Below are 26,636 nucleotides of genomic sequence, written 5' to 3' on the forward strand. Positions count from 1 at the left end.
CAAAACCTTTTAATTATTCAACAACCTGAATAACCACAGAAGCAGGAAATACAGACAATAAAGGTACCACCATGTATTATCTGTAAAACACAGGACAAAGAAGATTACTAACAAGAAAAAGTCAAATATCCAAGGAAATTGTTGTCTGCCCTCTGTTATATCCTGGAGACAGTTGTGTCTGGCTTGTGGTCCTACAGTGAGTGCTACTTTCTAATAGAACATCTAACAGCCCTCCATGGCGGAGGACTAGCATGGACTGCAAGTGAGTGGAAACTCTGCCACTTAATATCTGATTAACCGTTAACACAAAGATTTACAAACCTGTTCCAGAGCTTTCATCTGTATCTCATTGTTTTCCTCAGCAAAAGACTGGTGGAAATGTTGGCCGGGTTGAGATCTTTCTTTCAAGCTTTTTGATGTGTCTATATGTTGGTTTTTAATAGCTTCATTAATGGTTAATCCCGTTTGGCTGGTATTCATTTTTCAAAAAGGTACTTTTTAGCTCATTCTTGCTGCCTACAGCAATTAATTACAACTTCTGAGCGTTTTGTAATGCAAGCCTTCTCAGAAAGTGGTACCCAACAGTGAGTTTCACACTTGTTCTATGGTTATCTACAGTCTAACATGACTAATAATAAAATTCCTTTTCACTTAATTATTAAATACAAAAAAAACAAAAACACAACACTGTTCCAAAATTACAACCAGCAATGAAGCTTAACAAGAGGGCGGCAGGATTTTCAACAAATATACCATGTATATCACCATAATATTGATTTTCAATCGACAGCTTGTACATGCAGCCCATGGTTTGATGAATACTCTTTCAGACTTCAGTGCCCTAAGGCTTAAAAAGTGCAGCAGTGGGGTTTCCCTTTAGACAATCGTGGCCTTGTACAGGTCCGTCTGACAGTCTTTGCCCTCTGGAGGGTTGCGGCCATTCTGGGACATGTTAGCGTTCCTCATTTTGGACTGGCACTGTCGCAGCTCGGCGACATAGCCCTGGAAACTCAGGCTCAGCTCAGAGTCCTCTCCCTGAGATGTTTCCAGCGCTCCTTCTTCTAGATGCACTCCCTCCACATCCATCGCCTCCTGAACGGTCGGCTTAGCAGCTGCTCTGTAAGCGGGTGGTTTGGCGCTGCGGCGCGTTTCTGTTCTTCCCTCTGTTCACACGAGAAAATAAAAACAGATCAATAAATATATATTTTCTATTAATTTTGTCAAAACAATTTGCAAGAATCACTGAATGCACATGGACCAGGGCCCCGAAGAGTAAAGAAACCCTAACCCCTGACACCGCTTTGAGTCAATTAAAACAGCTTAAAAAGGCACAAAAGAATCACAAAAAGCAGTTACAAAATTATTCAAAGTAGATGAAAAGACACCAAGCAGCTATTAAGATACTCAGAAAGAAGCAACACCACTACAAAGACTCAATGCATTCCACTGCAAAAGTCACTGAGTCACTTGGATATCTACAGAATGAATAAGATGGCAACTACAAAGATGGTCAAAGTCACCCCAAAAGAGCTACAAAATGGTTCGGATCAGCCACAGAATAATAAGTACACAGAGAAGCTCTGACCATTCAAACAACTACAGAGAGTAAAATGACTCAAAACAACAAGAGTTTTAGAAACTACCATAAACAAAATCCAACTAAAAATGAACACAAACAGGCATAAAATGATTTAAACAGGTCACAAAGTTGCTTTGATAGAAAGAAAAAGCTTCCTCTGCTACACAGAAATATGAAACACATAAATGTCATTGCCTTTTGCTTTGCGTCTCTGTCCAGCGTTTTAATTCTGGGTGGGAATGTTTAACGAATCTGTACATATTAGAAACAGGTCTTTTTTTGTTGTTGTTACTTTTTACTTTCAGATTGGTTCTGAGGAACTAATCAGGCGGGTGCGGATGCATTATTTCTCGTAATGTCTTGAATGAACATGTTACTTCTGAAGCAATCAGTGCAAACCCGATGGTAGAACTGAATGAATGTTGGACAGCGTGAAATATATAGTGACTCAATGCGTTTATGTCAGCTGTGGTATATTCAAACTCCACTGTTTGTATTTTGTGTCCAATAATTACGAGATGCATGACCTATTCAAAATGAGACATAACTATAATAAAACATTCTCCAACACCTCTCTGTTCTTATGAGAGTGCACTGGGGGAACCTCCAACCCACAGTTTCTGTGACATCACAGCGATGACGAGTGAGAGAGCGTAAACACAGAGGGCAGACTCACTCAAACACAGCACTTTAGCACAGAGATGCACCGTTCTCTGCTGGCCGTGATTCATTGCTGTCCCACGCAGAGGTAAACAGGATTTGAGCTGCAGCAGCTGACCTTCCGCAGAGTCTCAGAAAGCCTATAGTCTTGCAACTAAGTGGGCGATTGAATCATGAAATCCTAAAGTTTTGCTTTAGGATTACACCGAGATGTGTTTTGGGACAAAAAACTGTTCTCAGCTTCTTCATAGCTGTTGCTAACGCCGCATAAATATTTGTCACCGGGTTTTCCACTCTCTGTGATGCATCAATGTCGGCATGGACAGCTGTTAGATGACGCGTTTGAAGAATTGTGTGCGTTCAGTGTAATGTCATTGATTTTCCATCCATGCATCCCCGATCAGCCAGTGATTCACAATCTGAAGGCTGGAACTTCCCCCGGGGATCATAGCACAGAGATAAGAGAGGTGGCAGTTTTGACCAAAACGAAAGATTTTTTTTATTATTATTATGTTGCTTTGAAACGTATATACCTATAAACTATACACTTTAAACTTTATTATACGGTCATTTAACAACATCTTCCTCAACTTTAGGGGAAAATAAAGAGACAATTGTGGGAAAATGTTCTCGCTATTATGTCAGAACTGTGCGACCAATTTATCAATTCAAGCCCAGTTACAAGCCAGAGGGTTTGGGAACCACTGCTTTCCCCCCAAACTTAGAGGATTTACAGTCCACTCTTGGTTTAAAGACTCTTTAAAGACTCATCTTGCCCCATCAGTGAGCCAGGACCTCACGAGAATAGGTCGGCTTTCCCACTATTTACCCATCCATCAATTCCACTCATGTTTCCAGTGCTTGGGATCTCTGACTGTGCCGTGACATGTAGAAATGATGAGCAGTTAAACACGGCCATGCCTCCTGTGAAGAGTTGTCAGCAGCCATGGCAGCAGCAGGCTGCTGGAACAGACCCAAATACAGTCCTCGCCCAGGCTCGCTGCCAAAGATCTGTACAGAGTCCTGCTTCTGACCGCCAGATGGATAAAAAGGCTGGCCCAGGATCAGCGGCTGTCGGCCTTGACACGGAGGACAAGGTGGGACACGAGGAGGAGGACCATAAAAAGAGCCTGAGGGATATCGGAGCCTTATGGTGCCTCGGGTGCTCGCTGCTGAAACAGACACATTACAAACCACTTTTTGAAAAAAAAAAAGAAGCCTGGCCTTCAGATACGGCCCTAAATGCCCCAAGGAAGCCTTTAATCATCTCCTAGTGGCCAAAGCAACTGAGATCTGAGTGTGACTGCAGGGAAAAGAAGGGACCCATCACCAACTTGCCTGGTATTCCACAAAATATTGCAAAATGTTCAAATGAAGAAAGAAGCTGCTCTCATTGTTGGGTTAATTAAATAGACCACATAAGAGTGTGGATCAGTGTCTTATAAATGGAGTTTCACTGTGTGATGTGGCCCCCTAGTGGACATCCTACTCCCTACAGAGAAGAGAAGAGAAGAGAAGAGAAGAAGCTAATAAGCAATTACAGCTCTGCTTCTCTGGACTCAGACCAGAGCCATTCAGTTTGGGCTTTTTTTCACTGGTCTAATCGGGGCTAATTTACACCTGACACACCAAGTTAAGCCATTTAAACCATAATTACAGCTGGATGCATTCAGAGGCAGAGAACCTGAGGAGCAACTGGTGCCAGGGTTCGCCAGTTTTTACCGCAGGTGGAACTTTTGTTGTTTTTCAAAGCATCCTGTAATCCTTTGAACATGTGTGCAACACTGGTGATATGTCATTAGAGTAAGGTGTTGGGGGGGGGGGGGGGGGGGGGGGGGGCGGTGTGTATTTTGTCTATTCACGTCAAATATAAAGAGAAGCAGCAGAACTTTATGCATTTCCCAGATTTAGCGTCATGTCTGTGGAGGGGACAAGCAATTAGTGTAATCTGTTTCTTTGGAACAGCAGAGGGCGTCAGTCGAACATGAATACACAAACTGAAGAGGCACATCTGTAATGTCGGGCAACAGACAGAAAGCAAAAGAGGAGTAATGCTGAAATCTGAAATCATTTGAAATAAGTGGATGGGTGTTTATCTCTGGAAGTAATCATAAAGCCCAGTCAGCAGGACTTCCACACCAAAGGCAAATGTAAGAGCTTAAAAAGAAGTGGGAATATGGAGGCGTGTTAACTTGTTGCATTTCCACTTTGCCCAGTACCGAGGTGGCTTCGCTGAATCTTAGCCAAGTTTCTATTCTGGCAGGTGGGAGAAAAAGAGAGCCAGAAACAGGCTGGGACGAAAACCAGTTGTGACAGTATCTATCTGTAGCACAGTCATCCTGTGGAGAAGGTTACCATGGCGCCCGGTGGTGGGAAGAATCAGCCCGACTTACTTAGCAACCAGAAAAGAGGCTGTTCAAGAGCCGAAAGGCTTCGATCCTTCCTCGTCATCGTGTGTGCATAACTCCTTACATTGAAGAGGGGCTTTTAAGAGGAAGTCACGTCATGTTGGTGACCAAGAATGGGCTTTATGTTGGGGAAACACATCAAATGTGATTACCTTCTTCTTTTAATCAAGTTCACAGAGTTTCATTGAAGCCCAAAATGACAAGATGTTAATTCAATGTGGATTATCTGAACACAAGGAAGAGATTCTGAACACTGGCACATTTGCTGTAGAAGAAGAACCACATAAAAAAAAAACATCTTCCCACTTTACTGTATAACTTTCTGAAAAATACACAATGAAGGAGCGAGAGGGGCGACACGTATGGGAAAGAAAAGAAGATGAAAACCACCCGCAGAAGATGACCTTGCACTCCATACACAATGCAGCAAGCAATGAAAAACAAGCTCAACTAAAGACAAACTCAACAGATCCACGCCGTGAAGATAAAGCTACACACAACACAAGCACCGGCCCCATAAAAAAGGAAAGATAATACAACGAGCAAGTAGGCCAAGCAGCGACACTGAACAAACAGTACTGAGCGATCTGAGCAGAAAACACATCGAGGAGCGGCACCGCGAAATGAGCGCACACAGGAAAGTACACAAAGGAGTGGGAACTGATGAGAGGAGAACGCCACGAGAAAGAATAAGGCAGAGAGAAAGGAGAACAAGAAAAGGCATGTGGAGGCGGAGAGAGGGAGCTGGTGGGAGAGAAAACTGATCTAACAAACGTATAAAAGGACAGACGAGAGTGATTTCCAATTCTAACATTTATTAGATCTATTCAATCACAGGTACAGAGTTTATTGGCAGTGATTATCTACAACAGGCAGCTAAAGAGGAAGTGAATGAGGAAGAAAAAGAGTGACAGGCACTTCAACAATGTCACTGACACTAAGGAGCACTTGTCCTCCAATGACTAATTATTTTCCCCATTGCTCCAACTGCTACAGCGTGAGCTGAAAAAGTGTAAATGACTCAGAGCTTCTGAAGAATTGAGTAAGATAAAAAAATAAAAGCTTTCTGAGATACGGACATTGTTGAACTGCTTTTAACTAGAGGTGGTGGGATGGAAGGCGTACAGCGTTTGTTCTGCGATGACTGCTCAGTATTTGGCAGGTCCAACCACTGTGAAGCTGTTTCGTGGCTTGCTCCATTGTTTGCACAGGATGCTAATCTCATCACTTTCAACTGTGTATTTGTGTCTGATTTCTGATCTTCAGTACGACGCTGTGCGACTACAACACTGTCAAATATTGATCGTGACTCTGTGTGCATTAGGCATGTGCTAACATAATCATCAGATCTGCAGTCAGTCACATTTGCATGCACTCAAAATGACAAAATAAACAGGAAATATTGAACTGGAGTCAACAAATGCCAGTCACATGATCAACTCAACACTTTGCGGCATTGGATTTCCAAGTAAACAACAACAAAATATACACATCACTATTTACAAGTCGATCTGAGTATAATCTTGATCAATCACACGTGCTTTACTGAGTTTAATAGAACAAATCAGGCAAATTGAGAAAGCCCGAATCAATTTGTCATTAAAGTGCATCAGTCAGTATAGAGTTTTATCATGGTGATCTGATTTTGGCCACAGAGAGCACACACATGCAGATACACACACACAAACACACGGATCACTGCTTTGTTACACTGTTGAGGTACCTGAACTGGACTTTCCCTCTCCACCTGCGTCTTGAGATTGGGAGCAGGGTGGTGGTGGAGTGAAGTTGGCCTCAGGGAGGCTGCTTTCGAAGGACAGCATGGGGGATGGAGACGGTGGCAGCAGAGTGCTGTTGGGACTGCTGATGTCGCCCTCACCCACAAGGGTCAGGTCAGAGTTGACGTCCTCCTCCACTGTGCGCAGGCTTGGCCGGGTGTCTGAAGGCCGTGGGATAGGCGACAGGTGGGTGCCGAAAGTTGTGTGGCGAGGAGGGGGCAGCAGGCACCGCCTGCCTGCGGAGAGTCCGTTGGCACTGGAGCTGAGGGAGGAGTCCAGGCTCTCCGAACGTAGGCTGGAGGTCAGGCACCCCCGTGAGGAGACACCATTCTCTCGGCTCTGTTTCAGGGAGGCGGGGGTGGAGCAGGCCAGATCAGAGGAGACGGAGCAGGTGAAGTTGGGCGGAGTCAGGCGCAGGAAGTCAGGAAGCACCAGGTCTTCTTTGTTCAAGAGTCCACGTTGGTCATTGGCTCGGCTGCTCTGAGCTCGGCTTAGCAGCTCAAAGAATTCTAGAAAACAGGTCAAACAAGTTTCCTCACTTAAACTGTTCAAGTAAATGGAAGACGAGCTTTAGTTGGATTTAACATGAAGCACAGCAGCCTCACACCTGACAGAGAAAAAACCTCCAGAATGGCCAAACACACAAGTTAGTCCTGACGCAAAGCAAAGCACAGGAATCCACCACAAGTTTTTGAAAAAAGGAGAAGAAAAAAGAAAAGGGGGGATTTACCTTCAGCTTCATCTATATTAATCTTTTTCTGTTTTCTCTTTTCTCCTGGGAGTGCTGAGTCTGGTCCACTTGCTCCCACAGAAAAGTCCTTTGGTGTTGACCTCTCATCTCCCTGCAGATGCAACAATAACAATGCGCTCTGTTAGGGGATGGAGGGGTGGGATGGGATGGGAGGGGGGGGAGTCGTAAGGGGAAGGCTAAGCATGAGCTGCTAAGCACCTTACTGAGCAGTGTCCAGATTTATGGAGACCCTCGTGAGAAGATGAGCCTGGCCCATCTGTCAGCTTCGGGTCTTTACTGAGTGTGACAGTGTCTAAACTAGGCACCATTTGCCTACATATGGTGCAGTGCTTCAAAAGCAGGGAAAATATGAGCAACTGAGCCAGAAAGAGTTAAGAGTGAAGAATACAAAAAAACCCCAACAAAAACAAGAAAATAAACACCAACTGACAGATTAGTATGGGTGAATGTTAATAAAGATTAATATGAGCCACATTTAAATGGTAACCAACGTTGCAGAAGCAGCACAGCACAAGAAAAAGGAAAAGAACAACACATCAGGACTTTTTAGGAACATTTATTCGAAGAAGTGTTGAGAGTACTCACTGCTTTAGAATTGCTCCTGGTCGGAGGGTGGATTTTTAGCGAGGAAGACTTGGATTTATCTATTAGACAAAGAGAGCTCATTAAAATTATTCATCAGGTTGATCAGAGGCAGGGAGAGTGGAAGAGGGTACCTAAGACAAATGTGTTATGCAAGACCTTAATATGTTCAGCATGATTATATAAGTGGCAGCAAATTTTCTAAAAGCTCATGTTTACAGGTTCCAATATGGAAAACAGAGGTTGTTTTTTTTTTACTGTAATTTTTAGTGGTAAATACTGCGTAATAGTTTAAGTTGGTTTTTACCTTTCCCTGAACATGGGTCTGCTCGGTCCAACACAACTCGCAGGCCATCCAGACTTGAAATGGGAGCACCCAAATCCAAAGACTCCGTCTCTCCGCTCTAGGACCAAACAAAGTAGCATCATCACCTCTCTGCATATGGCTGGTTGAGTGCATGAGCCTGGGCTTAATTTATAAGTCATCTTTCAGCTCTGGTCTGGTCTATAATGCAGTTATAATGCCTGGAAACCTACAGGACTAAAATAAATCTGACAGGGGTTAAAGAGGGGGGGTAAGGCATGTTTGAGGAGTGTCGTCATTCTTAATTATAGCCCTGCTGCTCCATCTTCACAGGCTGGGCTGAGTCAGAGCGCTAAAAGGATGTGGTTGTCTCCCTCCCCTGACCATGATACTCCACCCTGTGGCACCGTCACACACTGCACAGGCTGCTGTCAGGACACACAGGAACTTCGAAAGCATTGTAGTCACTGGAGATTACTTACTATTTTTGCCACAAGATCACTGAGATGGAGACCGTATTTGGCCACCACGGGACGCAGGACCTCAGTGACTGGTTTGGTAGGTTTGGCTTTCAACCCCACGGAGCGGTTAATGGGTACCAGGTCCAATCTAAGAGAAAACAAAGAGCGTACAGTAAGTTCATTTGACACTATTAGAAAGTATAAACAAAAAAGTAAGGATTGAAAGGTTCTTACCTAAACAAGGTGCGCTTTTCCAGTCTTAGGTCCCTTGAACTGAGGGTCATACAGTCTTGATCTAACACTAACGGCTGCAGGAAAAGCACAAAGTTCAAAAAACACATTGTTACATTGTTGCAGAGTAATCAAATTACATTTTTGGATTCACTTCACAACTGAATTTAGTTTAACATCTAATGAGGTCTCCTCACAATGAAATGTTAAAATTGTAATTGCTTAATTAAGTTAGACTGATGTGTTTATTGTAAATCAAAAACACTTTCCGCGTCTGTTCCGCCACCTGAGATGGTCCTGTGCTCCTTACCTTCTCTCCTCCCACCAGGAAAAGGTCGACAGCGGCAATGTTGACGCTGATGTTGTGACACAGATCTTGCAGGACTTCTCGAATGGAGGCACCGGGCCGGAGGGAGATAGAGGAGCAGGAACCGTCAGGCAGCACCACGCTACAATGTTTGGGCGCTCGCTCCCACCCTCCCAGTGAGTGGCGATTGTCACACTGAGGTCAGGAAATCCATTAAAAGATTAAAATTAAACAGTTATTTTTGATTAAATAATTCAAGTGCAAAAAAGAGCCAATTAAACAAGTAGATAAAATATTCTGGGCTATTTTGATGGCTTCCCCACACCTTTGTTGCCATGGTGATCTGACCAGGGGAATCTTACCTCAGTCTTGTTAGCAGAGCCAAAAGTAGGAATATCCAGACTGGCACTTGATGACAAGGATCCCTGGGACTCTCTCCGCCCATTACTGCCCCAGTAGTCTGCAAAACAAAACAAAGAACCTGATGAGCTCATGCAAACAGAAGACATTTGCATGCTGCTCACACTAGCTGACACAATGTCAATGTCTCAAGCGCTTCAGAGGCCTGTGATCTAAAAACAGGGAACAATGGTGATCCTTTAAATCAGAAGGATTTTACAGTCATTCATTCTCACCAAGATTAATGTCTCCAATGTCCTTCTTCTTTGGACCCTTCCCAAAGCTCCTGTTGCGGGACCACGAGAAGAAGATGCCGCGTTTCTTGTCTGCACTCTCGTCCCTGCTGTCTTCATTCAGCAACCTCCCTGGTTTCTGCTTTCTGGCTTCCTGCGGGTGGAGGTGACAAAAATCTATCTTATTGTTCGGTGTGAGCAGGTGTAGACACTGTCAACAATCCAAAGCCTCCATGCGCAGTCCGTGAAATACAGTCAGGCTGTAGGGGTACCTTTTTTGGAGTGGAGAGGCTGGAGCGGTCAGAGCCGGCACTGTGTTTTGAGGGTGCTGGACTGCAGGGTATCTGATAGGGGTCCGGCAGGGGCTGACCATCCTCCTCAGCACGCAGACACTCATGGTAGAGGGAGGACTTGAGGAATCGTGAGTAGCTGTCAAACTTCATCAGGTTGAAGATCTGTGAATGTGAGGAAAGAGGAGTGGTGAGGGGGAAATGGGCAAAGATATGAGGACAAGACAGTTGGTAAAAGTGAGACAATGGAAATAAGAGAAGATGGCTTGTTCTCACAAAGTCGCATTTGGCTTGAACAATTAGGGAGTGAGATAGAAAATGAAACAGAAGGAGAGAAACTACTAATGTGGACCTATGGTTACAGTTAATGTTATGACAGAAGTCCTAACAGTTCACATTTAATCAAGCTCATCTGCAGGCTGAAAATACACAGATCTCTGACTGAATGTCAATGGCTCTGTGTGTCTAGTAAGTGCTTGTTTCTCTGTGGGTGTGTGCCAGTTTGTGTTTATCTCTCTGGTAAAGCCTCAGAGCCCTTCTGTAAACAAACCCAGATGGCCACCAAAAAAAAATATGCTCGCGCAAAGCGACTAAAGGCTAGACGAGAACTAAGCCCCCCCCCCCACTGCACGCAGAATCCCTCACTGATAAACACGGTCTAGAAAAGGTTTTGATCTTCTGCTCAAACCACCGAATATTAAAAAAAAACTGTCTCCGTGCTATAATTGAATGAGTTTAGAGACACCACATTATTTATCAAGTAGCAGCTTTTGGAATCCTAACAGATTAACTCAACAGCTGGGTTGCTGGTACCTGTAGCTGTTGGGTCTTGAACATGTCTGGACGCGGGGAGGTGAGGACATCATCAGCCAGCTGGGCCTGGCTGTCGATGTTGACCGGCATGGTGGCCTTGCTGGACAGGAAGGTGTTGTAAATTTCTCCTGCTCTCTGGGATAGCTGCAGGAAGAGTCTCGGTGAGAAACTGTTGGAAATCGTGCTGCTCCATGTTTGTTCAAAATATGTTTCTCAAAATGTCTGAATCTGGAATCTCTTCATAATTGCACAAAGGGAAAATCCCTGCAACTCATATCCCATCCAATAATATGGGGTCACAACATAAATCGTCTGCATAATAAATTCTAGCCGCATCTGGAGCTGCACTTACCTGCTTTTTATCTGTTGCAGCGACATGACTGAAGTATTCACAGGCCTGCCAGAACAAGATATTCTCGTCACTGAATTCTTTCTTCAGAAATTCCTGTGGAAGCAAACAAGAGGTTGAAGCTGGCAATCACTTTCTCATCTTACCAGTGCTGTTGCTTTTAAGAGCATTAGTGAGAGCAGAAATTACTGGGTGTAATGTAACAAGACTGGTGTAATGTAAGTGTAGGCACAGGATGGTGTGGGTGAGTGCAGCTGATCGGTGAGGAGGTAAGGTGAGGAGGGAGATGGTTCTGCCAAGTCAGAACCTAATGTTGAGTTTTCTGAAATCGTTGTGGGCTAAATTCAAAGATATATTTTCCATGTGGGAGGAAATATGTGATATTACAGGAAAGTACAGACTAACCCATAATTATTAGCACTCTATCAGATATGCACTTTAATGTGAATCATCTTTCTGCTGTCACAGGGACTATCAGCACACTTTTTTAGCTATATGGAAGAATTCAGTTTCAACGTGAATCAAAGACATCTCATTTGCGGGCATGACTACTATGTACAAGTGGAGCGAGTTTGTTAACTGAGAGTATGAATTTACAGAATGATCTTTGTTTTTCCTCTGTAGAGCTGTCATTATGATCACTCTGCCCACAAAGGATACTCAGACCCTTCTGAACTAAAAGCCTGAGGCAAAGTCATTAAGCACAACAACACGTCTATACTCTTCACTTGTAAGTCGCTTCGGATAAAAGTGTCAGTAATCAATGTAAACTGCAACACCCACACAAAGATGCCGCCTCTGTGTTGCTGCAGCTTCACACAAACTGCAATTATAAGCACCTGATCCCACCTTCTTCAAGGAAACACTATCTGTTGAACCATCCCCTTCCGTGCAGTGGAAAAACAAAGCTAGACATTTTTCCATTGGCTGGTTTGAAGCAAAAATACTAGTCTGAGTAGAGTAGCCAGAGGGGGGCAGTATAAGCTACGCTGCTTGTGGTTACAACTCAGTAGAAGAAGTAGTTCTCCAAACCACAAAAAAAGCTTCAAGGAAGAGAAAAAAATAACCGCGAATCATTTCTTTTTAGATTCTTAGATTTTTAGGTTGTATATCTTATCTGGGATAACAGCAGTCAGCCGAGTGAGTTAACTGTGCCGGCCGAGACCAGAAACAGCTGGTGAGTCTCATCATTTTAATCTTTTCCAGGTCAGACATGTTTTGTTGAAGCGTTTCCATAACCTGTGATGTGTAGAAATTCTTCCTCAAAACTTTAAAAAAGCAACTGCATACATGTCTTTCCACATCAGTGGTTTTCATTTGCTTTTTCTTCTTTACTTCCACACGTGAATCAAAAACAGCAACAGAAACCCTGCTAGATAGAAGCTTGTTGGTGATGATTTGACCCTTTAATTGCCAAATGCACTCATTTAGGAGCTTAAGAGTTCAAATACTTCCCCCAGGAGATGGTGAAGTTAAAAATGAAGCTAAGAGGACGGAATATTAGCCTTAAGATTGATCAAGTGTCCTGCAGAAAAACCCTAATGTTGCTCTAGAACTACTGGATAGATATAAGGAAAGCGCTTTCTAAGAAGCACAAGCCTGATATGTAACCATTACACTGCTCCCAAGTGCCAGAAATAGTGAAGTGATAATATAAATATTTATCTTTAAACAGATGGTATTGCCTTCTAAATATTTTGTAATCAAAACAAGGGTTTGAAAAGAACCAGATTAAAAAAAAAACAGAATCAATACAATCCTTAAGCATGAGCACTTACTCACTGTTTTACTGCCTAATCCAAAGCACCAAGAAGTTTAATGCCAGCAGCTTGACAACATTTTTGGTAACCTCTGAGGGGAATTCAATCCAGTTCAACTTTTTCCCAACTCACCGAGAAGTAACGCACGCCCACGGGGTCCTGGAGGAGCCGCTCAAAGCAAGTGGACCAGCTGGCCACGCGGTGCTCTGGACCCCCTCGATGGCTCCTCGCTCCTGGAAGACTCCCATTACTGTTCAAGCTGGTCTGACTGCAGCATCCCTGCAACTGTATCCCACTGTAGTCTGTGAAACGGGTGAACACAATGGGAAAGTCGGATGTTAAAGGATAACTCCAGCCAGAGGAGATGTCAGAACCAGTTCTCCAGTGTGCCCTTTCATCTCTTCTAAATATTCCAGTGGATTTTGGGGTTTTACTTCTCTTTGACCATTTTTATCTTTATCTAGCTTGTTCGCAAGTCAGAACATTTGAGAGAGCAAACTATACCCATTTTTTTGTTCAATCAATCCTCCAGTTTTACCTTATCAAAGATGCCAAAAGCATTCTTTTACAAAAGGCACTCACAGGAGGTGAAATATCTGCTTTTTGTTTACTAGAGGAAAACAAATTGAGGTTCTAGGGCTTCTCCCCTAATTCAATTAATATTCTTATTAAACTTTACTGTGATAATGTGGAGTGGCAAAAGGTGCCCTAACACTGAGCTGAACACAAACTCAAAAAGGCCATGAGAGCTAAAAAGTAGATCAACTTTATGCTACCTGTTGCTAAAGCTGGTGTCTATTATACAATGAGTGAATAACAAAGTTAAGAGCACAGGGTAACTATACTGTACTGAATCCCACAAAAAGAAACGGCAAATGTTGCTCACTTTGTAAGGGAGGAGGTAGCAGAAAGAGAGCATGAAAAAAGGAGAAGAAGAATGGGGGGACGCGGCTGATTACAGGGACACAAAGAGGAAGAGTGGGTGACGATACAGGAACTGGTGGTGAGCAAAAGTGGGGCTGCAGCCTGTAGAGTACCTGCTATCATGGCAGCAGATGGCCACTTTAGAGCTGTGGGCAGCCCAAGCAAGGAGTGCACAGTAAAAACAAAAGGGTCACAGCAGCACTGGTTACAAATACGTAGTCTTTGTCATTTTGTGGAGAGTCGACTGGTTGTCATGGGCAACTGGAGTTTACCGAGTTTATCTTTGCATCTGAGAACAGAAATGTTTGTTCGGTCGAGTAAGGAACAGTAGTGCATATCTTCACCCTGCCAATACGCCTGCACAAGCAGGAGGGATTTACAAACAGGTGTAGTGGAACTGGCTGAGAGAAATAAAAGCACTGTGAATAGTGTCTGAGATCACAGAATGACTAACATGGCCTCGGTGTGACCTTTCAAACCCACGGTATGTCTTAGTTCAACTGGAAAGGTAGATGCATTGTAACTACACACGGCAGCCTTTGTGTTGACTACAGTGAAGAAACGTGGGGTTTTTTTTAATTTCAGAACAGCCAAACAATTTGTTTCCATGTGTCAAGATTTCTGAAAAGCCATTTGTTTGAACTTGGTTTAATGTATTAGGACTGAGGCTTCGGGATCCGTGTTCACCGCACTGTTGGCTGCTCTGGTAATGAGATGGCTTCGGAGAGAGCCAACGGCCTCATTTGTCTGATCCTCATCAACAGTGAACAGAGCTGAGCTGATGTTAAAATAGATCTGTTAGTAAATGTCATAAAAAGTGGAAGGTATGAAAGGACAGAATACGCGGCAACAACACCAGCAACACACATTCTTTGTTAATGAGGCATGCTGCCTAAAGTTAATACATCATCCTCATAAAAAGACATTTTATTAGACCATTTTACAACCACAAAGTTCTGTGTTGAGGTTAAATTGAAAAAAAAAAAGTAGACAAAGCACAGAAAGCTGGTTGAGATCAAAGAGCTTCACTTGGTTAGTGAAAGGGACGATTAAAGAAAAAGCTTTAAATTGCCGACATTGTTAAAACATGTTAACACAGTTTGAGATCCTTTCTTCATTCGAAGGGATTTTGTTTGGATTATTTTAGATCTCCCTTAAAGAAAAAAGTCTCATGAAATAAAAGAAAGTGACTGTACTCACCACCGTCTGAAGAAGCCGCCGACTGGAAGAGAACAAAGAGAGACATGAGTGAGAAGCTGCCCTCATGACCTCCTGTGCTGAGACAAGAGACTGAACCCTGAGCTGGTGGCAGAGTTTTTTCAGGCATTACACCAGCTGCTCTGAGGTGTGTGTCTTGAGAGTGTGTGAGTCTGTGCTGGGCTGGATCTTGGGACTTTACACAAGCCCATTAATTTAAGTGTGGGTGGACCCTTAGCCTCTACCACACACTGCTGTTCGCACCTCCCCATCAGGACTCAACTTTTATATTACTCACACACACACATTTACATCCTGATTATGTGCATTGCTGCAAACTGCAGTCACAATGATAAGAGCTCATCAGGCAGTCTACTCGAGAGGCCATCAGTCGCTGCAATGGTCCTCTTTTCACTTGCTAATTTAGGGTGGTTCATGTGTATGGAAATGTGCTTATAGAAAAGGCAAACAGCCCAATAAAACGTCTCGAAGGCAGGGAAGCCACACAGTGAACGTTCCATGACTGGCGACGTGGAGCTGAGGTAAGCTGCTAACCTGATTACACAGTCGATGGAATATTTGATCAGAAATCATTTCCACAATTTAATCACACATTTTTGCTCATTTCCTTCAGGTAGAATGACAAATTTCTCCGGTTCCAGCTTTTCAAATGTGTGCATTTTCTGGCTCCCTGTTTTATGATAATAAAATGTGTTCCAATAAAAAGCATGAAGCAGCAGCTTTTTTCTTTACATCTTAAGTTTTTAATCTGCAGATGAACTGATAATGGAGATTCTCTTGCAACCCAACTGGATGTCGTCATAGAATAATGTGCTACAACACCACTCATGTCCAATCTTGTGATGGATCAAATAATATTTACTTCATATCATCATAATTTTGAGGCCAAGGTCTCAGCATTTAGTAAGACTGATTGAAAGAGAGATTAAAACCCCAAACTGGAGCTGCTGTCGCAATTAGAGGTAAATGCAGGGAAGGATATATAAGGATTCAGTCCAAGCACAGTCGCAAAACTGGTGCGTTGGAGGATTCATCTGAAAAGGAGACTATTTCCAGAAGAGTGTTTTCTGAGCTGCCACTTCAAAGTGTGAATATTAAAAGCTGATAATATGCATAAACAAGGCTCTTCTCTCCAGGCTTGGGCTTTGCTTTGAGCAGCACACATCATTTTGTGCTTTAGTGTGCTGGCATATTTTTGAATTGTAGAGCTGATATGTCATAAAATGATAAAAAGTAAAAAGAATAATAACAATAACTTTTGATTGGGCTATTTTTGACACTTAGATTAACAGATGACATTTTTCTTTTTCAGTTAGTAGTTTTAAGCTTGATACATCTGCCTTAGATCAAGCTCAGTCACATTGTGGATTTAAACTTCTTTTGTAGTCTGAACTGGTCATCTGAAAGCGCGGAGGGTGGGTCATGTGCACTGACATGACGTCCGATTCCATTTCGGGAGTGACCACATGTAAAAACTTTATCAGACACAGACCACTGAACCACTAATTGTCTGTCACAGCCTCCTACAACTCTGCTTCTGAGTCCACCCCTAAATCGTCAACACCCAGAAGCCACCATTTCTGTGGTGGCTAGCAACTGTACAGTAATCATGGGTGGGGAGTAGGAGGACCAACATCAAGCCAAAACAGAAGAGGGAGACAAGAGAGAACACCCACTCCATCAGTTTGTCCCTTTGGGTCTAAAAACAGCGTAGCCTCAAACCTTAAATACATACAAGTGCAGTTCATTCTGGAGAACAAGGCAGACAACATGTCACATAATGTGACATCAGTTTTGGTTTTGAACTAACAAAACGTCTCCAAGTTGAAGACGGAAATAATTATGAAGTGACGTTTTAACTATTGCGTCAGTGCTTCGGGGTCAAGAATACGCTTATTACTGAAACTATATGGATGACGAATGTGAAAAAGAGCCACTTTATGTAAGAGCAGAGGTTATTCAGAGAAGAGTGGGAGAGTTGCACTTAATCATGCTGCCTCGACACATGCGGTTCCTGCAGTATCTCATTGTTTAACCCATACTCATACCAGAAAGAGTTCTGCTGATGAGTGGCATGTCTTGAGGTTAAACAACTTCCCCAAACTAACTGTATATTTAGTTTGAATGTAAAACAAAAGTGGGAAATCCTCATACATAAGAGACTAAAAACAGCATATGTTGTCTGGTTGATGTTCACTGGCCAGCTAGTTATTTTCTAAATATACATAAAGTGGCATGTCATTTTTCTTTATGAAGCTGCACAGCAGTGTGTGTTTTTTTGATTTGTTATTGCTCCCTTGTTTCCAAGTCCTCAACGATGAGCCTGAATTGATGACCCATGTGGACCATCACCCCTTGTCCTTACACTCCCTTCCTCTGTTGACACCTTTGCTAACAAACGGTCCACTGTGGGTGGCTCTGCAGCACCACAGGCCCTCTAGGTTTTCCCTTTATACGAGGCTAAATTGCTAACATCCCATTTCCCAGCTTGTATCAACTCGAAAGATGCCCACCTCGGGCTGTCAACCAAATGGGCAGAATCACGACTGAAGTCAAAGTCAGTTTGGTGGCTTTGAACAGAGCATGATTTGCTCTTCAGTTGGAAGACTGTGGTACATACCACACATCATACAGTCTGACACCTCAACACATACTGTAGGATTGTAGATAATCACACTGAGACAGTGTATGATCTGTGGTGAGACACCGCAACTAATGTAAACAGTGATCACAGCTGCATCAGTTGAAAGACAGAGTACATTCACAGAACTATTAAATGCACTAATTAACATCTTTCTCAAAGGTTTTAAAAGTGACTCCTTTTGTCTTCGAGGCTTGTTTCGACACGTCTCTATCCTGAAAAGATTGGGTTGAGAAATAACCTCGCATTTTACCGCACTCTGAAAAATAGAACTTCTTCTAAACTTTCACACGAGTCAAAGTTGGATTCGAGCACCCCGCAAACAAACGAGCAGCGAGTCCCGGCCGTTTCAAACAGCTGTTCTGAGTGGGAGCGAGACGAGCGACAAAGACGGAAAATAATGAGAAAAACAGCTGACTGAACAAAAGGAGTCTCCTCGTTTCACACTGAAGAGGAAGAAGAGGCTCAGCCGCTCAGCCACTGTTTACTTACAGTGTTGAAGTTCCAGGTCCTTTTGAAGGAAAGTCTCTTTTTGAGACTCATTGTTCCCTGGTCTGCTACACCAGCAGCACACAGACAGAATGTGTGTGTGTGTGTGTGTGTGTGTGTGTGTGTTTGTGTGTGGAAACGCATACCTGAACATTCCCCACCCAAATCTCCGCAAACCAAGTCTGTACAAGTTTGGAGAAAGGGAAAGAGAGAGAGCGAGTAGGAGGAAGAGATCTGACAAGGTACCGGACAGAAAAGGAAAAACAGAGCAGAGAGTGCGAAGGAGGAAAGAAAGATTTCCTGACTTTGCAGCTGTTGCCATGGCAACCTGCCTGACAATACATACAGCCTCTGCCACATTGGCATAAAAGAATCAGAAGAATTAACCCCCATTTGTTCCCCCTCGCAAAAAACATACGCTCGCTATTTGAAAACCACACTGGTCCACAAAACCCCCTTCTTATGTATCCAGTCGGGGAACTTTCTCAAAGTGAGAAGAAATACCCAGTCGGTTTAAATTGAGACCATATGAATTTAGTTTATTCTAAATAAAAGTTTGGTAGGCCATGAGCTCAACTCTGAGCCTTATTATCTGCTGTCACAGAGCGCTATTCTTGCACTCCAAATGGTAGTCGTGTCAGCTAGTGTTTTCTGCTTGCAATTAAGCCCATGTACCAGAAGAAGAAGTGTTTTTTATTTTATTTTATTTCTGGCATCAGTCCGTCTCTCTGCTGTAGGGCTGTGCCTCCACATTTTTCTACAATCAGTATATCGACTGTTTATAGATCAACGATCATTCTTACAGCACAGGTGGCTCATTGCAAAGCAGACAGGATTCTCTGAACTGAATTCAGCTGTAAAGACACACAGTGTTTATCAACAGCCTTGTTTTCATGGTACATTTCCCCTGTTTCATTAGATTTGACCACTATCTATCAGCTTGGAAATTAGATGTTTATCTTACGTGTGCATGGCTGCGTTTACAGTTTGGAGAGTGCAATCTTGTTGACCTCAGGACTGGTGTGAGTTGATGTATGTAAACACGTTAGAAGAAGGAGGAAGGATGCATGGGGCACTGAGGGACAGATGGCCTCATAAAACCTATTTGGAAGCAATGATTTGGATACGACGAGGATATGGACCAAAACCCCTAAACATAAACTTTATCTTTAACTGTCTTTAAAGCAGGGATTCTGTTGAAGCTCTGCATTGATCTATAAATTCCCGCGTGTCTGTTGCCACTTAATGTCGTACGAAGAGCTTCATTTTTAGTTTACCTGAGATTGGCAAAGCGGTTCCAACATAAGAACCAAGAATTTGAACTTGTATTTATGTGATGAGGAACACAGCCTCTTGCTATTACAGAGCATTATGTTGAACGTGTCTTAAGCTGTTCTGCCACGACGATGCCTTTTTTTTTTTGCTGTCTACATCAACACTCACACTGCTTTAGTGGAGCGGTCTGGAGAGAAATAGCTGCTTTTTTGGTCTGAACATAGTCTCAGATGTTCTGATCAGCACTTCATCTGATGCATGCTGAGACCTAAAGAAGAGATAGACGTGGATTTCCAAATATTGCTCGACTTCAGACTTGATTTTCAGCACTTTATGTGCTCACAGAAAAACGTTATCTATGCCTAATCCATTAATTTAATTTATGAATATGCCTTTGATAGGCCAAAGTCACAGCTGAAAGACTTTATTGTTGCACCGATGTAGCTCGTAGAGCTCAAGGAAAGTTTGAGCGTAATATTCCGTCTGTGTACTTTGGGATGTAGTGCAGAACAGCAATACACAAAGGCAGAATGTGAACGCTTTCATGTGAAGATAAAAATCTGTCACGCTGTAATTAGAAGCTATTTTCGGTGCTGAGCTGAGTCATCAATAACCATGGCCACACAAATCTCAGGACACACAGAACAACCTACTTCAGCCCTCCAGGTCTGCTCTTGCCCTTTGACCTTCACGAGGTAGAAATATCGCAGCAGCCAGGGGAGCACAAAGGAGCACAAAAAGAGCACAAAAAGAGCACAAAGTGTTTAGGAAATCTTCAAACTAAATGACTCCAGCAAAATAACTTATTGTATTCCTTGCTTTGGTGTTTCTAACTGAAGAAACAGAGAGGAAGCGGAGGCTCGACTTGATTTAACTGATTCAGGAAGCGATTCTAGACAGGCTTCATGGCATCAATAACTGCCACTTGTCACAAGACTAATTGCATGCCAAGTCCTCAACAAGGCAATCTTGACCTAAGACTGAAAATAATCGAGCCCTGCTATCTGTGGCAGACGACAAACTATTCCCTGAAAATAACATCAAGAAAGAGCCTTGCATGGAAGCAACTTCCTTTTGAGGGAGGGAGGGTGAGGGTGCGGCAGCTGATAAGATGGAAGACACATTTCTTTCCAAACCATGCGAGGAGTGTGGAGGAGAGAGCGAGATAGTCTGATTTGGGGAATTATGAAACCCTTCTGACAATTTTCGAGTGTAGACAGATACCCTCATGTTTGACTTTAGTGGCTGAGGAGTTGGATCCAGTGTTTTCACTAAGGGAAATCTTGGCAGTCATAACAAATTTGCTAAAGACTCCATCACATTAGAAGGATCTGATGATGTCAGTATGCTACGGGGTGAGGAATGGTAAACAACAGGAACAAACTGAACATAACTTAACATCCCTTTAGATTTAATCCACAGATCAGGGACTGCACAATACATAACAAATCTGAACAACCTGTCGTTGGGCTCATTACATTAATGCTGAAGCTAATAAAGGTTTTGAAACCAGTTGACTTTTGTTTTTACTTTAAAAACTCAATTTAGAACATGTCATATTTGAATATTGGACAAAATACAGTTTCTCCGAGATACCTGGCTTCACACACATAAATGTAGAGCAGTGATACTCACTATTTTTTTCACAAGAGCCACATTGGCAGAACAAAATCAAGGGAAGAGCCACTTTTATGACAACATACTAAGTCCCCTTTTGCAAATATGCATTTCTACATATAAAACATCCCACAAAAAAAAGAAACAACACAGCCAATACATTTTCAATTAAGACCATATTTACCTTAATACTGGGATGAGCGGAAGCTGGCATGCATGTCCTCGACTTTTTTCATGTTGTATTTGTAGTTTGTTGTTGTAATCATAGTGATACATTCAAGATGAGCATGGTTTTTGTGCTGGTTTTTGTGCTGGTTTTTGCCCTGTTTTTAATTAAAAACCGATCCATTGTGCCTGCATCTCACGCTGGCTAAAGGAGCTAGTGTGCTCTGCGGTCAAGTGTGACGGTGGTTTAAGCGGGCTGCGTTGCCAGGTTTAACAGTGCCCCCTTTAGGAAACACCATTAAACCTTAATTAATACTTAATAAAAAATACTTAATACTGTGCAGTATTCGCTATTTTGAAAAATGTATTGTTATTGTTACCATATTGTTATAAGCTACTATGCGAGTACGAGCCACCAATTAAAGCTTGAGGAGCTGCATGTGGCTCGCGAGCCGCGCAATGAGTATCTCTGATGTAGAGGAATACTTTGGCAAAAAACAGGAAAAAAGGTTTTCCTCTTTCCAAACTTGTGTGTAAATAAAGCATCATTTCAATCTGTTATATTAATGGAAGAAACACTGTATAAATTTAGAATGAACATTTTAATTGTGATCTCTGAGTTTAGTTGAAAAGCCCTCGATCAAATAAGTGTTCTTATAAACGGATAAGGATCCTCTAGCAGACTCTATGATGAGGCCAGATATACACGTGTTGTACACAGGTCATGGCACCTGCTCATGTAAATAGTCCAGACTTGTGTGGAGGTGATTTTTAAGTGTAATCACTTCAGTGAACAAATGAGTAGTTCAAAGAGTTGCATGTGTGATTTGCATGCAAAAAGAGGCCGTCGTCACACTTTGTTTCATCTCTTAATCCTTCCCATCGGCACTAATCTACTGCCTGTTCCCCAGTTCCAACAGCTTTTAGCCACAGCAGATGGATACATCCCCACTCTTGTCTGGATTAAACTGGCATTATCATGATTTGTTGCACTGCTTTTGGTGTGCGTTAACCACTTGTTGTGATGTTAACCTTCAACCAGAATTTCATAACAATGTAGGTTTTATTCTTAGTAAGTCCTAACTTTGCCTTATCTTGTGTAGCCCATGGCATTAGACTCATATTCTGAAAACACCAGTCTAATTCCATTTGTTGTTATGAAGCAACACAACACGATCCCTGCAAGTCGCAGAGGTGCTGGTTGGAGGAAATATAACCTATAAAATGAGTCAGAAACATTTGATTCACAAGGCACGGCTGAACTCCACTACACAAATAGAATAACTTCAGGGGGAAACAAGAACCAGTGCCGACCCCTCCCACTGCAATTTATCATCGCAGAGAAAGGACTGCGCTCTCATGAGCCTGAAGGGCTCGAGGTGGATAAACCACATAAGATGCCACCACACCCTCTTTCTGCTCTTTTTCTTTTCCATAAAAAAAAAGAAAAAAAAGAAAAAAGAAAACCCCAGCAGAAGTGGACTTTCCAACCTGAAACCCGACACTTATAATTAGCTCTGCGAGTCCCCCCAATTTTCCACTGAACTAAACGAAAAGCTTTGAATGCACTGTTTTGATGAATCTGGGCACATTTATTGTGTTTTGATAAGAGCGCGACATAGAGCTGTATCCAGATCTCGGGAATTTAAAGGGCCGCATTGTATGATGCCAATAACAAGAAGTGCCATAAATGTTGACCTGCTGACCTCACATCAAACTGTCCAATCCTGTGTTTGTCCAGGGAAGACGGGCCATTAGAATAAGATGGAAAAGAGGCACTGGCAAGTTTGATCTGCATTCATTCTTACTGGTTGAGGGCATTAAGTCTACATGCATGTTTGAAAAGTTTATGGCAAAGTGTGATGCCCTGTCTCTTGCCTCGAAATGTCTTGACACATTTATGTCAGCTAATTGTAAACTAACAATCTAACAATGTATACCTGCATGTCAAGGCAACACAATACAAAAAAGGCTACAAAAAAAAACTATATTCATTTTTTTATATATTTTTTTAAAAAACCTAAAACAGTAAGGTCGCATATATATTGGAAAAATCAACTAACAGAAAAACTTTTTCCACAAGGTAAAGATGCTATAAAAATAGACCACGGGGGAAAGTTTGTGTTAAGACAGCCATAGTTGCAGCCAGCTGGCTACTTCAACAATCAATATTTATGACTTCCACAGGATGAAGTAGGCAAGACCTTGGCCTAGTTTGGCAGAATCTTCCACAAACACAAGGCCAGAGAGATACAAACTGCATTCACTCCCCAAGCCAGCCTGGAAGATCCCTCAAGCCAGAACATGAAGCAAACATGCTCCAGCGTTTTCTGAGCAACAGGTGTTGGGTAAAAAAAGCTGAACACGTCGAGTAGTCCCCTGTATACCAGACAAGTCTGAACTGTTACCAGGGAAGTGATAAAAGATCTTGGCTGCTCCAAAGCCGTTCCTTGTTGAGTAACCTTCACACCCCTGGCAGACAATTCTCCCTCAATGAAGCAGAGAAATATAATAGTTCCAGTGAAGAAGGTAAACAGAGAGTGAGTAATTTCCAAAAGCTGAAGTACTGGTTCAGGCACAGCAAATCATCAGGGGTTAATGAAAAGCTCTGCGGTGAACTAAAAACTATACCATAATCCCAAATGTCGATAGATGATGTCATAGCATTGGTGTGACAGCAGCCAAGAGTGGAGCTGCAGTACATCTCTGTCCGGAGATAGCGAGGCAGTGGGTATTTTCCGTGGTTACAGTTTGGTCAAACAGCACACTCAGCAACCACAGCCACATCTGGTCATCTGGTTATTGGCTGTCTCACATTCATACCCTGAGCAGCTGGACAGCTACAGACCTTCTACTCAACCTGTGTTGTCTTACTGTTTTTCCAGTTGGTGGGTTTGGAGAGGACAGCATATGTAATTGTAATAAAACATCTTGTGGGAGTAGGAAAGGAAAAGAGGAATCATTGTGAAGACATTTAGAAAATGTCAGGCTGCTTAGTCTTTGCCTCCTATAATGCTAGCCTAAGGACACTTTTCAGGAGCACAACTGTCCACCCACTCTCCGGAGCGGGCCATGTGATGTCAGGGAGATAAAAGTGTGTCGTGTCTCTGTCGCTAATCCCCAGGAATGCGATATCCTTGCTCATCTTTTTAAATTTTCACATCAAAAACGGAAGAGGGAATGGCTGAAATCAAGTTTGGGATCTAATCTTTGTAACCATTATAATAGCCATAAACATAGAAATCCACCTTGATATCTGCTTGCAAATACTGTATATTATTCCAGAGGAGCCTTCTTAGCACATGCATCTCTTACGCTACAGCAGGTTAATGTATGAACAACATTTTTTTTTTTTTTTCTACCAGAGCGTGCTTAGAGAAAAAAAGATTAAGAAGGGTGCTGAATCACAGAGGAGACATGTCTGCACAAAGCAAACAAGGGTAAGGTAAAACCACAGGCAACTATTTCAAGTTCAAACTAAACCGTGGCTGCAACACGATCCCCTCAGAATACAACGCCACTGAACGTTCACGGCAGATTTGATTTTGTTTGACAGCAACAGCCTCGCATCTCGATGTCCTTCACACTAAATTGAACTTCCACATATCACCCACTGACTGCGAAAAGGGTCATTTCTCGGGGCAAGTGCAACAGAGCGCACTTCATTCAAAGGCCCGTGCAGTTAATAAGAAGAAGCACGGGTCACTTCACAAAACTCTTAGCGTGACATCTAATTCAAAGTCAGCGTGCATCCTGATGAAGAGGCAGGACCACATTTTGCTTCATACAGCAGTCTTTGCAGTGTGTCATACAGCACATGGGAGTTCAGCTGGCACTGGTCAAAACATTCCTCTGACAGACCACACAAGCTAACCACTGTACACTGCGCAAAGGCTACAACAGGAGCTATAAAGAGCCCAAAGAAGGAAAAAGTGTGAAACATGAAGATGCTATCAGACAGAGAAGTGAAGACAGATGAAACAACGAAGACCTCGAGGTTTTGGACTTACAGAGTTAAGAGTTAAAGTTTGCTCCATGTATGGCGCTGTGTGTGTGTGTGTTTGGCTCGTCTTCAGCGCTGTTCCTCACGGCTGGTGTGTGTAGAAGAGCCCATCCGCTGGATCTGAGCTGTGTGCGAGTCTCTGTTTGCAGCGCGGAGACGGAGCTGAACGGGGGAGGAGAGCGCATGCAGAGGAGCCGAAAATCCTGACAGCTACTGGGAGTTCAAAAGCTCCCTCTCTCTTCCTCTGCTGCCGGTTCCTCTCCCTCCCTCCCTCTTTGCTGTGAATTCCTCCTCTTTCCCTCTCTATTTACCTCCCTCGCCGTCTCTGTGTCTTTATGCCTTCTCTTGGTTTTTGCTACGCCCACAGGATAGATCTATTACCCACAGGCTTGCAAACAAGACCTGCTAATGTCTCCGCATCTAAAGGAGAGAAGAAACTTCCCGCTCGTGGACCAAAAGAGGTGCCCCAAATGTCTCCCAGCAGGGACTTGGGGGTACGCCTGAATACAACAGTGTGCCTTAGCTAACGGCTCACATTAACAGATGCTTTCAGATGCAGCAACACCTTAGAAGACAGAGTCGGCGTGAACACAGGCACAGCAACCTACTAATGGTGTCGTCTCTGCATAGCTGAACATGCTGTTATCTGCCGAGTGTCACAGGAGCAAAGCATCTGTTTGGAGCGACAAAACAGGGAGTCTGTGATGAGAAAGAAACCGGCTCATCGTGGGGGAGCAGTGCCGTGGGATGTGGGGGCATTTGCAAGAGGGCTTTGACAAGCTCTGTAAGGTAACAGGACAAGGAGGTTCAAAGCCGCACTCTGACATGCCCAAACAGAAAGGGATCTGACAGAGCTGATGTAGGGAAAACGAATCAGAACACACAAACACAGAATTATACGGCTGTTTCCAGCCTCGACTGAACTAGAAAGGCACATATTAAAAGCCAACAGATTATATGTATTTTCAGACTTGGTTGCAACAGCTTTATGCCAGAGCCTTTCAGGATAAACAATAAGGATTTGGTTATCTTGCGCTAGCCATTATGACACACACCACTGACCATGGAAAAAGCCTGATGGCCACCCACTTTCAAATTGTTCTGCGCTCCTGTACTGCTCGTATCAAGGTCATATACAGGGCTTATCCACAGGTGTCTGCCCTAAGGGATGATGGGGAACTCCAAAATAGTCTCACAGTGTCCTTGTGAGTCCGCTGAATGACAGCTTATCATGTATTTCTGCTAACCCTGCCATTCAGGACATACCGGCAGCTTCCCTTTCTTGGTTATGTTATGTTTCACGTGCACAGTCTGTGCTGGTTCCAGTGTTACAACTCATACTGGGACTAAACAAAAACAGGCAGCTCTCCAAAACCACAATACTTTGCGTGTGTGTAAC

General features: G+C 43.1%; 1 protein-coding gene across 3 annotated transcripts in view; it reads right to left on the bottom strand.

The window, feature by feature from the left end:
• The window catches only part of LOC142368493 (regulator of G-protein signaling 12-like), a 31,654-nt gene continuing 5,018 nt past the window's right edge, over positions 1–26,636 (bottom strand). The window contains exons 1-16 of one of the 3 annotated variants that reach the window (XM_075450671.1): positions 25,245–25,525; positions 15,030–15,051; positions 13,038–13,207; positions 11,149–11,241; positions 10,797–10,940; positions 9,966–10,148; positions 9,697–9,847; positions 9,424–9,521; positions 9,065–9,256; positions 8,758–8,831; positions 8,545–8,671; positions 8,066–8,162; positions 7,762–7,820; positions 7,156–7,267; positions 6,371–6,934; positions 8–1,163 (exon numbers count right to left, since the gene is read on the bottom strand). In XM_075450671.1, the coding sequence (XP_075306786.1) occupies positions 877–1,163; positions 6,371–6,934; positions 7,156–7,267; positions 7,762–7,820; positions 8,066–8,162; positions 8,545–8,671; positions 8,758–8,831; positions 9,065–9,256; positions 9,424–9,521; positions 9,697–9,847; positions 9,966–10,148; positions 10,797–10,940; positions 11,149–11,241; positions 13,038–13,207; positions 15,030–15,051; positions 25,245–25,271 (2,400 nt within the window). In that variant the 5' untranslated portion in view covers positions 25,272–25,525 and the 3' untranslated portion in view covers positions 8–876. Of the gene's footprint in view, positions 1,164–6,370; positions 6,935–7,155; positions 7,268–7,761; positions 7,821–8,065; positions 8,163–8,544; positions 8,672–8,757; positions 8,832–9,064; positions 9,257–9,423; positions 9,522–9,696; positions 9,848–9,965; positions 10,149–10,796; positions 10,941–11,148; positions 11,242–13,037; positions 13,208–15,029; positions 15,052–18,180; positions 18,433–25,244; positions 25,526–26,636 lie in introns of those variants that run through there. The other 2 variants (XM_075450670.1, XM_075450669.1) reach the window with 2 other exon arrangements.

This window comes from Odontesthes bonariensis, chromosome 19 (genome assembly GCF_027942865.1).
Source record: "Odontesthes bonariensis isolate fOdoBon6 chromosome 19, fOdoBon6.hap1, whole genome shotgun sequence".
Classification (NCBI taxonomy): Eukaryota; Metazoa; Chordata; class Actinopteri; order Atheriniformes; family Atherinopsidae; genus Odontesthes; species Odontesthes bonariensis.